The 14007-nt window shown below is 41.8% G+C and overlaps 1 protein-coding gene across 5 annotated transcripts in view; it reads right to left on the bottom strand.

Moving 5' to 3' along the window:
* FAN1 (FANCD2 and FANCI associated nuclease 1) overlaps positions 1-5480 on the bottom strand; it is a 34001-nt gene extending 28521 nt beyond the window's left edge. For 4 of the 5 annotated variants that reach the window (XR_007153040.1, XM_047863096.1, XM_047863098.1 and 1 more), the window contains exons 1-3: positions 5371-5480; positions 3490-4905; positions 1171-1311 (exon numbers count right to left, since the gene is read on the bottom strand). Coding sequence is in view for 4 of the 5 variants with exons in the window: in XM_047863096.1 (XP_047719052.1) it covers positions 1171-1311; positions 3490-4753 (1405 nt within the window). In the remaining variant the exon portion in view is untranslated. Of the gene's footprint in view, positions 1-1170; positions 1312-3489; positions 4906-5080; positions 5268-5370 lie in introns of those variants that run through there. The other variant, XM_047863097.1, reaches the window with a different exon arrangement.
* Positions 5481-14007: the final 8527 nt, after the last annotated feature.

The raw sequence follows: 14007 nt of genomic DNA, 5'->3' as shown, positions 1-14007 counted from the left end.
CAAAGCAAACATGGCAGGGAGCAAGTGGTCAGGCAAATGTCTGATGACGTGACACAGAGCACAGCTGGATGAAATGAGCCGTGTGGCAGCAAGTACAAGGCTCTGAAAGAGGAGCGCTCTATGGCCATGACAGAGCAGGAGGGGCAGTCAGAGCCAGGTTCCACAGGGTTGTGCAGATCGAGGGCAAAACTCAGACTTGACTGAGTGCAACAGTGAGCCATGGGGGTTCTGGTTTTGTTGCCTAAAGGTCATTTAAAGGTAAGTCAAGGCTCACCTGCAGCGGTCACCTGGCATGCCTGTTAAACTTGTGGATTTATGAATCTGCATCAAATCCTCCAGGTGGGGACAGGAGCTCCCAGGTGACACTATGGCACTGACGCGTGGGAAGCAGTGCTCCAAGCAGGCGTCCGAGTCCCACTGCCTAATCCTTAACGTTCAAGTGTCTTCACTGAGCATCTATGCCTTCCCCCAGGCCCGCCACATCACCTAACCTCACTTTACTAACTGCTCTCCACTACAAACCACCACACAGAAACCACCTGGCTTTGGCTTGATTTGCTTATTTCAGTCTACACTGTCAGCAACTACCGAAGACTCACATTCTTCCTCCACCTACGTTTCCAGTACAACACTGCATTCAGTACAGGCAGGTGCTTAATGAATCTACTGACAAGACAACCATAGTTATCTAATAGTCTCATAGGCCTAAGTCAATGAACTTCTGAGGCAATCAACTTATAAACTATAAGAGCTGTATATGCGTGCGTGTAGGGGGTAGATGAAGCTTTTAGAGGCAATATTAACTTCAAGCAAACCAGCTTTATTCTATCACAAAGATAAGGCATCTGAATGAGTCAGATTCTTGCTGGAAGGTGAGAGCTGAGAAGGGATGAGTTTCTTCAGCGGCCCACGGCCACCTATCTATCCAGAGAGGACTATATCGTCCTAAATACGAAACAGCCAAGAAAACAACACTGGTCTTCACACAGGCTAAGAATGGCTTTAACATGAATAATCTGTTGTCCTAAGGTTAAAAATCCAATTAAAAAAAAATTACTATTTACCAGGCATCAACCAGGAGATGACACCATCCTGGTATCACCATCATTCTGCAGAAACTTAGTTATTCGTGTCATAGTTTCATTTTACATTTACTTTGACTAATCCTACCTGTCTGCAGAAAACCTGCTTGCTGCAGTTCTCCAATCACAGGTGTTAAGTCAGGAGCAATCTCTTCATATTCCAATTTATTCATCTTAATCCAGCCAAATTTACGTTGAAAAAGTCTTACATATAACTTCTGACCACTAGCTGCAAGAAAAGTCGTGAAAATTATCTCTCTTCTCAAAACAACATACAAACATTCACTTTTTAAAACTGAATACAACATATTCTATTAGAAATACACTTATGCTTACTCAACTGATCACCCAAGAACATCTTTTTCTTCCTTTGGAAGATACAATTTATTTCATATATAAGTCCCCATGGAGATGTCTCCTTGTCCTGTGTGCCTGCCACCATAGGACAATAAGAATATCCAGGATGGGACCAGCTCTGCCACTTCTGAATTATACAAATCTATGAACCTTACCGAGACTCCATTTTCTCTTCTGTTAAAAAAGTGGGGGTGGGATGGGGCAATAACACCATTTCCCAATGTTGCTGAAAAGATTAAACAAGATGAGGCATTCGATGATTGGTGTATAAACAACAAAAAATCTCCAAAGTTGGTCATGGTTATTGGCCATTTTAAAACTTCTAAGTACCAGGTTTCCCATTGTCTAGCCACCAACATTTTTACTCCATCAGAGAAGCCCTACCCAGAATTCCAGTTATTTTATTCTCCACTTTCAGCTTAATATGAACGATTCTATTGTTGGCTGAAAATAATCTGAAAAGATTTTCAAAATTCGTCTAGCATTGGTAGGGCAGCCATCTCCAACTTGGTGATCTTAGCCAAGTTATTTAATTAACCTGGTCAGTTTTCCTGTTATCTGGATTATCTTCAAATTTCTGCCAATTCTAAAATGGTGTAACTGTATTTCTTAAATCTTCAACTCCCCACCCACCCCTTTTTTTTTTTTTTTAATTTTTTTTTTCGACGTTTATTTATTTTTGGGACAGAGAGAGACAGAGCATGAACGGGCGAGGGGCAGAGAGAGAGGGAGACACAGAATCGGAAACAGGCTCCAGGCTCTGAGCCATCAGCCCAGAGCCCGACGCGGGGCTCGAACTCACGGACCGCGAGATCGTGACCTGGCTGAAGTCGGACGCTTAACCGACTGCGCCACCCAGGTGCCCCGCCTTTTTTTCTTTAAAGAGGAAAATTCAATTAGCAGTACTTATTTTCACACAGAGACACTGCAGATTATTCTCTGTGGGGAGCCATACACAAGAATCTGCAGAAATTCCATTCAGGGAACTATTCATACTTCTCAATTATACAGAAGCACAGAGCCATGGACTACTCAAATGCTCACATGAATACAACCAGCACCCAACTAAAGATCTGTAACTTCCATGGACAGAAGAGTCAATGTGGTGTCATTTATGTCCATGTTCTGGTGAGGACAGCATAAGTAGAGACGGAGGCTGTGAGGATAATTAATGCAACTGTGCCTAGAGAAGTATTACTCGCATGTCAAAGCAATACTAAGAATACCGTAATTCCATTGTGTGCATTTAAAACAAAAACACTTCTCTTGAACATTCCTGGCAATGTTTAAGATTTTTTTTTTAACTTTACTGAAGAGTCAAACCTGACTACAAATTATGGGAGGTCAGTGTAGCTCCCAAGTAAGCGTTTCCTACCTCAGAAGGGACTCAGTTCCATAAAGCCATCATGGCCCTTTAGATTAGCAATGCGACAAGGGTGGCTTTTGCTCCAAATGTGCACTATCGGCTCAGAGCCACCACTGGCTGCCAAGGAACTGAGGCATAGACCATTATTTTTAAATGCACCAATTTAGCCTGAAAGTTTCCAATTCCTCCACACCCTGACCTTAAAAGGCAGAGTCAAAAAACCTAAAATTGAAGGAAAAAATAAGCCTTAATATACTTTGGTTTGTTCTTTCCTGTATTTTACTTCAGTTTTGAGAAAATGGTGTGTAAAAACAATAAAACAACCTAAATTAAGCTTGATTACATGCTCAAAAGCAAAGAATACTTTTCTAAGTCACAAAGGTATTTTTTTTAACCTGGAAAAGGCTGTTTTATTACCATCAAATATACATATAAAGGAAAAACAGATGCTTCCATTATAACCAAATTACAGCTTGTAAGGATGATACTGCAGAAGCAGACATCACCGGACACAAAATCTCTTTTTCATGCATGTTCTTCTCAAACCTTGTGGCTGGCTGATTCCCAGGAGCATTCCCAGAGGACTCACAGAACCACACTGACTCCTTGTGGTCATTAGGTTACTGCCCAAATCAGGCCAGCAACTGGAAAACAAAAACTTGAAAGCACACGAGCTTGAGATACCTGATAATTGATAAAATTTAGTTACAATTCCCCTCTCATGTTCATCAAAGAGCATCCTATCTTCTTCATTCTCAAATACAGCTCTCAGCACCACGAGGAAACTCCGAAGGTAGTAAGGATGACTTGGTGGTACTGTAATTGTTTTACCAGGAACATCACAGCTTGACCCCTGCTCCAAAGGAATTCCGCAAGTGATTTCATTCTTTAAGTCACTGTCACCTTCCGGAGAAAGGTCCTGGATGTTATGCCCTTTAGAATCATCATGTGTAGAACTATCAGACTTTGCCTCCCAATTTGACAACTGTGTTTTAGTTTCTGAAGCAACAGTCACTTTCACTTCTTCACAACTACCTGCCTCACATTTTTCAACATCTTGATTATCTACTCCTTTGATGCTCTCCCACTTTGCAAGACTGTGCTCTGAAGTAGACTTCAGTGTATTCCCAAGAGTTAAATCTGGTGAAAATAACATAGCAGCATTATCTGAGAAGGCAGGGCCAAGGGGTGATCTCTCATATTCCTGGGTAGCCTTTTGGCTTTCAGCTTCCATTATTTTTGTGCCTTCTACAGTATGTTCAGGTGTACTCTGCTCCTTAAGAGAATCACAGGCAAACACATTTTCCTTTTGAGAACTGTTCTCCAAAATTTGATCCTTGTCCTCAGTCTCTGAACAGTTATCAACCAGGGTCCTAACCACTGTGGATGAGGAACTCTGTGGACTCTTATTGGCAAATTCCTCATTCTTATCTATTGCCCTTTTAGCCTCTGTGTATCTTCTGGACAATTTAGATGACAGGCTTCCCAAAGTAATGACTTTCACATTATGATGTCTCAGCTTATCTTGATTTTTGCACCCCAAATCATCATTATTTTTAAAGTAGGGGCTGGTCTGCTGTTTTACACCCATTTTTGCTGAATCACTTTGGTCAGGGGTTAAACTTATCTTTGATGGTGACAACTTTCCTGGCGTTACATCTTCTAAGACAATATTGGTTAAATCTACTGTAGGCACATGTGAATTTGTTAAGTCAACATGCCTCTGATCAACTGGAGTGATGTCATCATTGCCAGCACACTTTTCATCAAGATGCCGGTTTAAGTCATATCTCTGCACCATTTTACTACAAACAGGGCAGGCAAGTTTAGCAGGTGGTGCATTGTTAAAAAATGAAATAATAGAGTTACATTCTTTTGTTTTAGTTTTACTGGCTGATAAACTTCTACGAGGTCTTTTCTTCGCAGGAGCTTTCCCTTCTGACATCATGAGTATTAGAAAAACTGGGTGTGTCCAGTAATAAAACCCAGGATATCACTGGAAAAAAACAACAATGGTTTACTTTTACTTCCCTGTCTTGAAACAATACAAAGGGGGATTCTATTTGGCTTCATGTTTTTCATTTACTCAGTTTCTTCTTCCTACAAAATAAAACACATGTGGATTAAAAACACTTTAATGAATTCAACAACAGAGTGGAAAACAGTAAAACGTGCAATGGCAGTATCCCTTGAGATAAGGAAAAATCCTGGGCTTGGGACAGAAGACCCAAGGCTCTACTCCCAGCTCTACACGCAATCTCCGTGTGACCCTTACCCATAAAATGACGGCAGTAGGCTCCGCAGGGATATTTTCTCACACTTAAGATCTAAAATTACCCATTTTTTAAAAGGGAAAATTTGACTATTCCAGATCCCCCTTTGAAAACTACTGCATCAGTGGCTTTTTCCGGGCCAAAGAATGCCTGTCTGCCCGATCCCCGGAGTCATTCCGGCCTCACTGCCCTGCACGGAGAAACTCCACCGCCCCCCCCCACCCCCCCCCACTCCAAGTCACAGACATCTGTCAACACGCATGGGTCCCCCGTGCAGCTATGGCCACCGCACCTCTGAGGCTCGGGGGAGGACGATCCCACTGGGGCCGCGTGCGCGCACGTGGGACGCGCACCTGGGCTCCGCCAGGGTGCCCGCCCTGTCGCCCTCTTTCACCCTCCCTCCCCGCCACCCCTAGCCGCCCGCGGTCTCCCCTCCCGCGCGCCGGCCTGCCGGCGACCCCGGCCGGCCACCCCACTCCTCCCACCGGGCTCCGCGCGCCCAGGCATTCCCAGCCGATCCCCGCATCTCGGCTCGCCATAGGCTCGGCAAGTGGAGGCCCGAGTGATCGATCCCTCTTTCCTTCCAGGTTAAAGGCTCCTTCCATCCAGAGTGACCGAGTCTAGCCGAGCGGTGCAGGGAGGTCCGGGAACCTCCACTCTCCACGCCTGGAGACCCCTGCACGTGCACTTGGAGGGAGCCCCTGGCCTCAGTCGTTGGGAAGGTTGCCCGTGGGGGCCGCGCTCAGCGTCAGAAGGGGCTTGCTGGGAGCAGATGCACACGGGGGCTCCACCGACCGGGCGCCCGCGAGTTCGCGCTGTGGGCTCAGTAGCTGGGCATTCCCAAAGATGAGCTGCTCACCGCCTTGCTAGATGTGAATAACCTCCAGAGCAAAGGAACAATAAAACGAAGTCAAGTCGTTAGGGAGCAGTGAATTGGGGGTGTTCATTACTTCCGTTTTTCATATGGTTTAATTGTGAAGCCATGCAGTTAAATGTATAATAACAGATATTTAACGGGGCGCCTGAGTGGCTCAGTCGGTTAAGCATCCGACTTAGGCTCAGGCCATGATCTCGAGGCTCGTGGGTTTGAGCCCCGTGTTGGACTCTGTGCTGACAGCTCTCAGCCTGGAGCCTGTTTCGGATTCTGTGTCTCCTCCTCTCTTTGCCCCTCCCATGCTCATGCTCTGTCTCTATCTCTTAATAATAAATAAATGTTAAATTTTTTTGAAAAAAAATTAGATATTTAACAACAGAAATTGGTAACTGAAAGATAAAGTGTATCACTCAGCTCTTCAGCACGGTTACCAGCTGGTTCCAGCATCCCCATGAATGACCCAGAATATAAGCAGAAATTTCTGAGTACAGGGGCCACTTTACCAGTGTGGTCCTTTACCAGTGCTCTCCACAGTGGTCAGCACTGTGTAATTACTCTGTAAATGCATATCGAATGAATATGGATAAATGAACAAGTCAAAGAGAAAAGGAACATGAATAGGGAATTCACCAACAAATATGTATTAAGTGCCTACCTCATGTTCTTGATGCTCAAAATATGGCAGCGAACAGAAATGAGGAATAGGGGGTGGGGGGAATCCCCTGCCTTCATGGAGAATATATTCTGGTGAAGAAAGACAAAACAATAAATAATGTAGAGAATTAAGGAGGAGAACTTCGAAGAAAAAACTGGGAACATCAGGGTGAGGACGGAGATGAGAATTACAGTATGAAAGAGTGGTAAGGAAAGGCTCCACAGAAAAGGTAATCTTTGAGCAGACTTGAAGGAAGTAAGGCAGTGAATACTTGAGAGAAGAAAATTGTAGGCAGATGAAACAGCAACAGCCTCTCCCTGAGGTAGAAGCTTGCCTAACAAAAACACCAAGAAGGCCAAGACAACTCACTGGAGCAGAAGTGAAGTGAGATAGGTAGCAGAGAGGGCAGATCATGTAGGGTAACAAACATTTTCTGTAAAGGGCCAGGTAGTAAATATTTTAGGCTTTGTTGGCCATAGGATCTCTGGTCACACTGCTGTTGTAGTGTGAAAGCAGGCATAGACAATACGTAACATAAGAGTGTGTGGCTGTGTTCCAATAAAACTTTATTTATAAGTAGCTGACCAGATTTGGCCTCTGGCTATAGTCTGCTGACCTTTAATAAAAGGGCTTGCTGGACATATGGATATTAGCATTTACTTTGAGTAATATAGAGGAACCATTCTGCATGTTGTGTTAAGCAAAGATGTTGGGGAGCAGGGACTGAAAGCAGGAGTGGAAGCAGGGAACACAGAAAGCTAATGACGTAATTCCAGGAGAGATGATAGTGGCTTGGGTCAGAGTGCTAGTGTTGCAGTTGACAAGAAATAGCAAGATTCTGGATACATTTAGTAGGTATAACCAATGAACAATTTGTTCATGGTACAGGATGTTAAGGTATGAAGGAAGGAAAAAACTGTTCTATCAACTAGAAGGATGGAAGGGAATAAATCAAGAGTTTAGATTCGGACATGTGTCTTAGTCCATTCAGGCCACTTACAGACTGGATGGCTTATAAATAATAGAAATTTATTATTCACATTTCTATTGGCTAGAAGTCCAAGATCACGGTGCCAACACAATCAAGTGCTTCTTCTGGATCCCAGGCTTCTTGTTTTATCCTCACATGGTGTAAGGGGCTAGGGAGCCCTGTAGAGCCTGTTTTATAAGATCACTAATCCCATACATGAGGTTTCTACTCTCATGACACAATCACTTCCCAAAGGCCCCATATCCTAATACCATTACACTGGGGTTTGGCATTTCAACATGAATTTGGGGTAGAAGAGGCTTCCTCTTCACCCCAGGCAGGGGTGCCTGGGTGGCTCAGTCAGTTAAGTGTCTGACTTCGGCTCAGGTCGTGATCTCATGGTTCGTGGGTTTGAGCCCCACATCCAGCTCTGTGCTGACAGCTCAGAGCCTGGAGCCTGCTTCGGATTCTGTGTCTGTCTCTCTCTTTGCCCCTCCCCCGCTCACGTTCTCTGTCTCTCTCAAAAATAAACATTAAAAAAAAAAAAAGAGGAAGGGCAGACCCAAATGTTCAGACCATGGCAACATGTAAGTTTGAAATGCCAGTTAGACATTGTTGTGGATGAAAAGACACATGAATTTATTAATGAAATAAGATCAGGAAATAAAAATTTGGGAGTCATCAGGATTTATACAGTATTAATATATGGCACCAAGGAGTGACTACAAATAGAGAATTAAAAGGTCAGGAAGACTTGGGGCGCCTGGATGATGCAGTTGGTTAAACTGTTGACTCTTTGTTTCTGCTCAGGTCATGATCTTACAGTTCGTGAGTTGGAGCCCTGCATTGGGCTCCTCAATGATAGCACAGAGCCTGCTTGGGAGTCTCTCTCTCCCTCTCTCTCTCTCTCTCCCCCTCCCTCTCTCTCACAAAATAAATAAATAAACTTTTTTAAAAAATCTATAAAAGTTCAGGAAGACCTAACACTACAATAAAAAGAGGGGAGATGAGAGTGCCAGCAAAGGAGTCTGAGAAGTTACCAGTGAGGAAGAAGGAAAACACTTGGCATCCAGAAAACCAAGTGAATCATGTGTGTTGAGGATTGGGGGATATCAGATGCACCTAGAATGGAAGTAAGATGAATGTTGAGAACAACCATTACATCTAGCAATGTGGAAGTCATTTGTTAACTTTGACAAAAGCTATTGTGGAACAGTGAAATGATTGAATAGGATTCAGGAAAGAAAGGGGAGACAAGAATTGGAGACAATGCAGGAACCCATTCAGAACCCCAGAGCTGGTATGAAGATTATTTTAAGCTGAAGGCATCAGCGGATACAGAAAGAAGCCTTCTTGGAGCTTCCCTTATCTGACTACAAGAGACTTCTAGGAAGTAAGGCTGCCATAAATTCCCTCTTTGAGGGGTAGATGAGGGTGGACTTTCATTACCAGGAAGGAGACCTAGAATATATCTACCATAAATTCTCTCTCCAGGGGAATCTTATGGCCATGGAGATGGAAAAAACCCCACACCTGCATGAACAAGCATTATCACAAACTTTATTATCTCCTATTTGTTCTTCTAGAAACCCAGGTGCTCTTCCCCCAAAGGCTTTTTCTACCCCCCTTTTTTTCCCCTACTAACTTTAACCATTTATCAAGCTACTTCTTTTGTAAGCTCCCATAATTTTTCTTTCAATCTTCTTCTGTCAGGTGAATTCACAGGCCCCCAGACAATAAACCTAAGAGGGCAGAGGAAACGTTTTTCCTCTCCAAAAACAGTAAATGTAGAGGTTTCGTACTGAAGGAGAGCAGTGAGGTATAGCCAAAGCTAAGGGGGGAAGTGAGGTTGAGTTTTGTTTATTTAATATGGAAAAATAACAATGTGCTTATATGCTGATAGGAATACTATGAATACTAAATATGAAGCAGGAGAGAGAAGACTTGCTGGAGGAATATTCTTAGGTAAGTGAGGGGATAGGATACAGGCTGCAAGTGAAGGGGTTGGCCAAGTAATGAAATAGCACAGCACAACAAAATCCCAAAGTATTTATGGGAATGCAATAAATCCAGTACTCAACACAGTAAATGTTGTAGGGTACTGAGGAAAATCTGACTAGTCAATAAATGGTTTTTGAGAACAGGTTACCTACGTGGAAAAATGAAACTGAATCCCTACCTCACACCAAATAAATACACAGCTTAAGGCTAAATAGATTAAAGTAACAATTGTGAAAAGCAAAGCTTCAAAACTTTTGGAATACAGGCATTTTTCAGAGATATGGTTTGGGTTCCAGACCACCAAAATAAAGTGAATATCACAATAAAGCAAATGAAATGAATTTTTTGGTTCCTTGATGCATACAAAAATTATGTTTACACTACACTGCGGTCCATTAAGTGTGAAAGAACATTATGTATAAAAAAAAACATGTAATACCTTAATTTAAAAATACTTTACTGCTGGGGCATGGGTGGCTCAGTCGGTTAAGCATCTGATTCTTCATTTTGGGTTCAGGTCATGATCTCACGGTTCATGAGATTGAGCCCTGTGTCAAGCCTTGTGTTGACAGTGTGGAGCCTGTTCAGATTCTCTCTGTCCCTCTCTCTGCCTCTTCCTCACTTTCACTCTCTCTCTCTCTCTCTCAAAATAAATAAACATTAAAAAATACTTTATTTTTAAAAAATGCTAACCATCATCTGATCTTTCAGGGAGTCATAATCACTGATCAGAGATCACCATAACAAATACAATAACGAAAAAGTTTGAAATATTGTGAAAGTTACCAAAATGTGATCCAGAGATGTGAAATGAGCAAATGCTATAGACTTGCTCGACACAAGTCTGCCACAAACCTTGAATTTGTAAAAAACACAGTATCTGCGAAGTACAATAAAGTGAAGGGCAGTTAACATGAGATATGCCTGAAGAGGAGATCATTTTATTATCTTGAAGGTATTATAGGATTCCTTAAATAAGAGAAAAACTGCTACTGTAAAGTAAGAGATTGATAAATATGGCTATAGTTAAATTAAGAACTTTATAATAATGGCCATTTCTATTTCTAGCAATGACTGTGTAGCTTATATTTTACTGGGCTAAAATACTGCATATCACAAGTATGAACAATGTAAAAATTATAAACAATATAAAAATTACAGAAACAAATGTTTGGTGACAATTTTAAACAAATTATAAGCAACTGCAAAGTTTAAAACACCAAAGCCTATTTGAAAACATTGGAGAATGACCAAAAGTAGTCTGAAATTGGAGGGCCAGTAGCAAAAACAATAACAATCCATTGTAGGATTTTGACATACCTAGATGAATTATAGATTACAACAATAGCAAAAAGGATGAGAGTGCAAATGTAACTATATCGCTGCAATAGTCTTACATTTTATATGAAGTGGTAAAATATTAACTCTAAGTAGACTGTTTTTAAACTTTTTTAAATTTTTATTTATTTTTGAGAGACAGAGAGAGACGGAGTGCAAGTAGGGGAGGGGCAGAGAGAGAGGGAGACACAGAATCTGAAGCAGGCTCCAGGCTCCGAGCTGTCAGCACAGAGTTTGACTCAGGGCTCGAACTTACTAGCTGTGAGATTATAACCTGAGCCAAAGTCGGCTCCCCAATCAATTGAGCCACCCAGGGGCCCCTCTAAGTAGACTGTTTTAAGTCAAGGATGCATACTGTAATTCCTAAACAACTGAAATTAATGCAATGTAGAGTTAATACATTAAGGGAGAAATTCAAATAGAATATTAACATATTTGATTTAAAAAGTAGAAAAAGAGGAAGAGACAATAAAATTAGAAGAGACAAAAAGAGGGGTACCTAGGTGGTTCAGCCGGTGAAAAGTCCAACTTTGGCTCAGGTCACGATCTTGTGGTTCCTGAGTTCAAGCCCCATTTCAGGTTCTGTGCTGACAGCTCAGAGCCTGGAGCCTGCTTCAGATTCTGTGTCTCCCTCTCTCTCTGCCCCTCCCCCACTCACACTCTGTCTCTCAAAAATGAATAAATGTAAAAAAAAAAAAGAGACAAAAAGAAAATAAATAGCAAAATGGTAAAACCAAATAAAACCAAACCAATAATTACATTAAATGTGCATGGACTAAAAGCTCCAATTTAAAGATAGGACTTGTCAGATTAGACTCAAAAAGCAATTCCTAACTATATGACATATAAGAGACTCAGGTAATTGGAAAGTAAGAGAATAGAAAAGGATATATTATTCAAACAATAATCAAAAGAGCCATAGTATTATACTGAAAGTAGACTTCAAGACAGAGAGTATTACTAGGGTTGCTGGGTGACTCAGTTAAGTGTCCAACTTTGGCTCAGGTCACGATCTTGTGGTTCCTGAGTTCAAGCCCCGTTTCAGGTTCTGTGCTGACAACTCAGAGCCTGGAGCCTACTTCGGATTCTGTGTCTCTCTCTCTGCCCCCCCCCCCCCCCCCCCGCTCATGCTCTCTCTCTTTCTCCCTCTCTCAAAAATAAACATTAAAAAAAAAGTTTAAAAAAAAAACCTTAAAAAAAAAACCACACACACACACAGGAGTAGTACCAGAAAAAAAGAGGTCATTTTATAGTCAAAAGGGTCAACTCATGGGGTGCCTCAGCTGAGGTCATGATCCCACAGTTTGTGAGTTTGAACCCGATGATGGGCTCTGTACTGACAGCTCAGAACCTGAAGCCTGCTTTGGATTCTGTGTCTCACTCTCTCTCTCTCTGCTCCTCCCCCACTTATACTCTGTCTCTCTCTCTTTCAAAAATAAGTAAACATAAAAAAAAAAAAAAAGATGGGGCACCTGGGTGGCTCAGTCAGTAAAGCAGCCGACTTCGGCTTAGGTCATGATCTCGTGGTTTGTGGGTTCAAGCCCTGCTTCGGGCTCTGTGCTGACAGCTCAGAGCCTGGAGCCTGCTTCGGATTCTGTGTCTCTCTCTCTCGCTCTGCCCCTCCCCTGCTTGTACCCTGTCTCTTTCTCTCAAAAATAAATAAACATTAAAAACAAATTTTTTTTAATAAAAAAAGAAAAGATGCTTTAAAAAAAAGGTCAACACTCATGAGAAAGACATAAAAATCATAAATGAGTATGTACCTGATGGTAGGGCTTCAAAATACATGAAGCAAAAAATGACACAATTAAAGGAAGAAATAGAAAACCCACAATCATAGAGATTTTATATGCTTTTTAAAAATGTTTCTCTAATTTTATAACTAGACAAAAAAAATCAGTAAGGATAACTAAACAAAAATATTAAAGCTTTGGACTAATTGAAATACAGAACACTATAGTTAACAACTGTAGAACACATGTTTTTTCCTCTTCTCGGTGGTATAAATTCACTAATTCTGAAACCACTTGCATATTCTAGCCTTGAGTAAATGAATACATATATTGAAGACAATGGGAGCAAGATTTCTCACTGTTGGAAAAGGCATTACAGATGTGGAAAGAGTGAATACTAGAATATAATCTGCAGGGGCATTCAATTAGAATGAGAGGTTTGGGCATGCATTCATGTGCGGAATCCACACACACACACACACACACACACACAACCATAATTTCCTAGCTCTGGTGAGTGGGCCTAGTAGCAATAGTAGCAATGAGCACGCTTATTTTGCTCATCTTTGTTTTAAAATACCAGTCTCCACTAAAAGGAACCAGCGTTCTGTGGGAAAATGACCAATTCCAGGGAAAAGACAGGATATGCCTGGAACATTCAGTAGCACCAGAAAATGAGGAAGTGCTCAGAGAATAATGGGAACCTATCAGAACTCAGAACCTGGTGGCCCTCACTGTAACAAACTCAAAATGTTTTCATCTCCAGCTTCAAAGCAACAAACCGATTATCTCGAACCTCTGTATATGAGGTACTAAAGACACACCTCTGCTATGGCCTTTCTGCCAAAAGTGCATAACCTGAAATCTAATCCTGAGAAAACAGACAAATTCAATTTTGAGGGACAGTCTATATAACTGGCTTGTATACCTCAAAAACGTCATTCAAGAAAGGCAAAGAAAGCTCAGGAACTGGAAACTAAACAGACACGACAGCTACATGCAGTGAGGAATCTTGGTTACCTGATCCTGGACCGGGGGGAGAGTTAGAACGTACATTATTGGGACAAGTGATAAAATCTGAATATGGACTGTGGATTACTAGCAGTGTATTGATGTTAAATTTCCTGACTTTGGTAATTATAGTGTGGTTATACATTAGTGACTATTCTTTTTAATTATTATTTAAAATGTTTATTTTTGAGAGAGAGCACATGTGCACGTGCATGAGCCAGAGACGGTCAGAGAGAAAGGGGACAGAGGATCCTAAGCAGACTCCACGCTGATGCAGCAAGCCCAGTGCAGGGCTCTAACTCACATACTGTGAGATCATGACCTGAGATAAAGTCGGATGTTCAACT

This window comes from Prionailurus viverrinus, chromosome B3 (assembly GCF_022837055.1).
Source record: "Prionailurus viverrinus isolate Anna chromosome B3, UM_Priviv_1.0, whole genome shotgun sequence".
NCBI lineage: Eukaryota > Metazoa > Chordata > Mammalia > Carnivora > Felidae > Prionailurus > Prionailurus viverrinus.
This window is presented reverse-complemented; position numbering and strand designations above follow the sequence as displayed.